This window comes from Drosophila sechellia, chromosome 3R, assembly GCF_004382195.2.
Source record: "Drosophila sechellia strain sech25 chromosome 3R, ASM438219v1, whole genome shotgun sequence".
Taxonomy (NCBI): domain Eukaryota; kingdom Metazoa; phylum Arthropoda; class Insecta; order Diptera; family Drosophilidae; genus Drosophila; species Drosophila sechellia.
The window spans coordinates 21,327,850-21,330,622 of NC_045952.1; the positions used below are offsets into that span (position 1 = coordinate 21,327,850).

General features: G+C 49.0%; 1 protein-coding gene across 1 annotated transcript; it reads right to left on the bottom strand.

Moving 5' to 3' along the window:
* Nucleotides 1–109: 109 nt before the first annotated feature.
* On the bottom strand, nucleotides 110–2,311 carry LOC6607499 (neprilysin-4). Its single transcript, XM_002032232.2, has one exon. It carries the CDS (start codon nucleotides 2,243–2,245, stop codon nucleotides 185–187), a length of 2,061 nt encoding a protein of 686 aa, XP_002032268.1. The 5' UTR covers nucleotides 2,246–2,311; the 3' UTR covers nucleotides 110–184.
* Nucleotides 2,312–2,773: the final 462 nt, after the last annotated feature.

Sequence of the window (2,773 nt, forward strand, 5' to 3'; positions counted from 1 at the left end):
GCTTCTGTAATAATTTGAGTCATGTTATACTAAACTTGGTTGTTCTTTTAATTAGATTGTGCAGAAGGTTTAGAGTTTAGTAATAGAAAGCCCAATCAAACGCATGACAAGTGTAACAAATGCTTTTATTTCGTAATCTCGTAGAATAGATACATATTAGGAATATGGATGGAAAATTAACCTCTTAGTAGAGAGTGCACTTAAAGCGGGCGTTCAGCTTTTCCTCCCTGGAGCAACCGTAGGCATTGGTGAACTGTTGCGAATTGGATAGCGCCGTGTTAACCCGCAGCTGCTCGGGAAGCTCATCAAATCGCTCCACAGATTCCGGATAGTCGGTGCAGTACAGCTGCGCATAACCCAGATAGAAGATCTGATTGTGGTCATGATCCAGGAGTGGCAGACGTTCCCTTTGATATATAACCGGTGTTTCGGCCGCATTCTTCAGCCATTGTTGGTAGGCGCGATAGGCGATGTCCAGGGCTCCGTTATCGGCTACAATTCTACGCAGCAGATCCTTATCCTGCACCGGCTTACCCTTGTATTCCACAAAGATGGCATACTGCTCCTGGAAACACTGGGTACGTCGAGAGTATGAACTCTCCGAGGTGTGATCCCACCAGTTGTTCTTGTAACCATAGGCATCGTAACGCCTTCCAACGCCATCAAATCCGTGGAGCATTTGGCGAGCGAGGAGAACACCCAAGGTGGCGTACTTCAAGCCGTTGGGATAGGCGGGATCCCAGAAGAATCTTGCCTGCAGGAAAGTAATCGGCACTTGTATGCGATTCTTCTGGATCTCGTAGTGCGGCAGCTTGTGCACTTCATCTTCGGCCACCGGTTCGGTCATCAACTTGGCCAAACCGCGTTGTGTCTTCCACTGGAGAACGCTGACCAAGTTCGGATAAAAGCGATCCATGTTCAGATTAAGTCCGTGCATCTGGCGAATCAACTTGTTGTCGTCGTGGGTCCGGAAGTGCAGCTTTAAAGCCTCCAGTTTGGTGATGGCCTTCTGCCTGGTCTCCAATGTTAGCCAGAGTAAACGCTCCGAGGCCTGCAGATCCTCGCGAAAGACTCGTTTGATGTCCGACCACGTCGATTGCAACTCATTGATCATCTGCATGTGGTTGTAGTTGCGATGGAACAGACTCTCCAGCTGATGCGGAAAGAATTGCTGAGCCAGCTGGACACACCAAATATCCGCTCTCTGAGACTGTGGCACTCGGGCGATATCCAACGCTTCCAAGGCCTTCCACATGGTATAGTTGGCCAGCTGCAGCTTGGGTGTTTCCCTTATCACATCTACCAAATTGGACATGTAATCCTCCGGTGTCTCATACAAATCCATGTATAGGTCGTCGTTGAAAATCAATTGCAGATACCGGGTCACATCCACATAGCTACCATAGGCAGTCTTCATCTCAGCGGCGGTCCTTTGACGAGTGGTTTGCGCCAAGGTTAGGGCTGGATTGTGGGGCAATCCCTTGGCCAGCTGCTGCTCTATTTGGACGACTTGACTGGCCACCTCCTGCCTCCAGTGTTCCGACTGTTCTGGGAAATACAGTTTCAACTTATTTTCGATTGAACGCTCATAGATTTCCCGAGTGCCTGCGAAGTGGGAATGCAAGTAGTGACGCCGTGACATGGGAAACTGTGGAGCACCGATCCTAAGGCGATGCATCTTCTCCTCCTTGTAGTCGAGTATCACCTCCAGTCCAATGAAGATATCCACGCCCAGCTTGCGTTTCAAATTGGCCACCACCTGCAGCCAATCGTACTCGTACTGATACCAGGACGCCACACGAATCTCCGGCCAACCGCCTCGGAAATCCGTCACATTTTGCAGGGTATTTAAAGCGGATCGCGTGTCGTTTGTTTGAAGGCGACAAGAGCCATAGAAGTACTTCAACTGACGATCGGCACTGTTCTCAGCTCCTCTGGTCGCACTCTTGAGCATATCTGCGCTCTTACGTATATAAAGTTCCTGGAGTTCTTCCAGGTAGTTGGTCCGCGTCTTCGACTTTCGAGCGGGATGCAAACGCGGCCAATTGGCGCAGGCATAGTTGTAGAAATTATTGCAAGCCTGCTCCTTCTCATCGCCCATATAGGCCTTGATGTGAGCAGCCTTGGCCAGTCGCAGGATGTCTATCGAATAGTTTGCCGCAAAAGGATGAGGCACTGAAGCATCGATTGCGCATATGCAAATCAGGATGGCTCCCAGCAGGAGTCCAAGCGGTTGAGAGGCCATAATGTACGGCAAATGGCACTACTACGTTTTCCGTGTGATCCGAATGATTGCCGAAACGAAACTGAGCGGGAATCGAGAGATGCGTCGATTTTTGACTTGAACCGAGGCTTATCGTCACCACCGCCGCTTGATTGGTTAATTAGTTCCATTAACCGTTGCAGTGAATTTGCTCAGCATCTCAATTACGCGACTGACCTAAAATTCCTAAATTCTAATTTGAGTGCTCATTTTCCTCCCATTCTCCCACTCTCGCATCTGATAATCGCGTTCCGTGGGCTGTATTCGCACTTGACCCTCAAGGTAGCTGCTCTCCGAGCTCCAAGTCTTATGTGTATATACTCGTACGTAAACGTATTAGTTAATGAGCTAATGGCTTTTCCGGGCCCAAGGTTGGGGCCGACTCATCATCATCCTGTAGCGTATAATTAAATGTTGTTTGTGCTCACAGAGTCTGCTCGCGTCGTTACTAATTTTTGCCCCCACCTTCTTCCTCTAATTGCAGATTGAAATTTTCCTCAAGCTTGATTT

Excerpts from the sequence above, each read along its gene's own strand:
- LOC6607499 (XM_002032232.2), bottom strand. The coding sequence starts at position 2,245 with ATGGCCTCTCAACCGCTTGGACTCCTGCTGGGAGCCATCCTGATTTGC.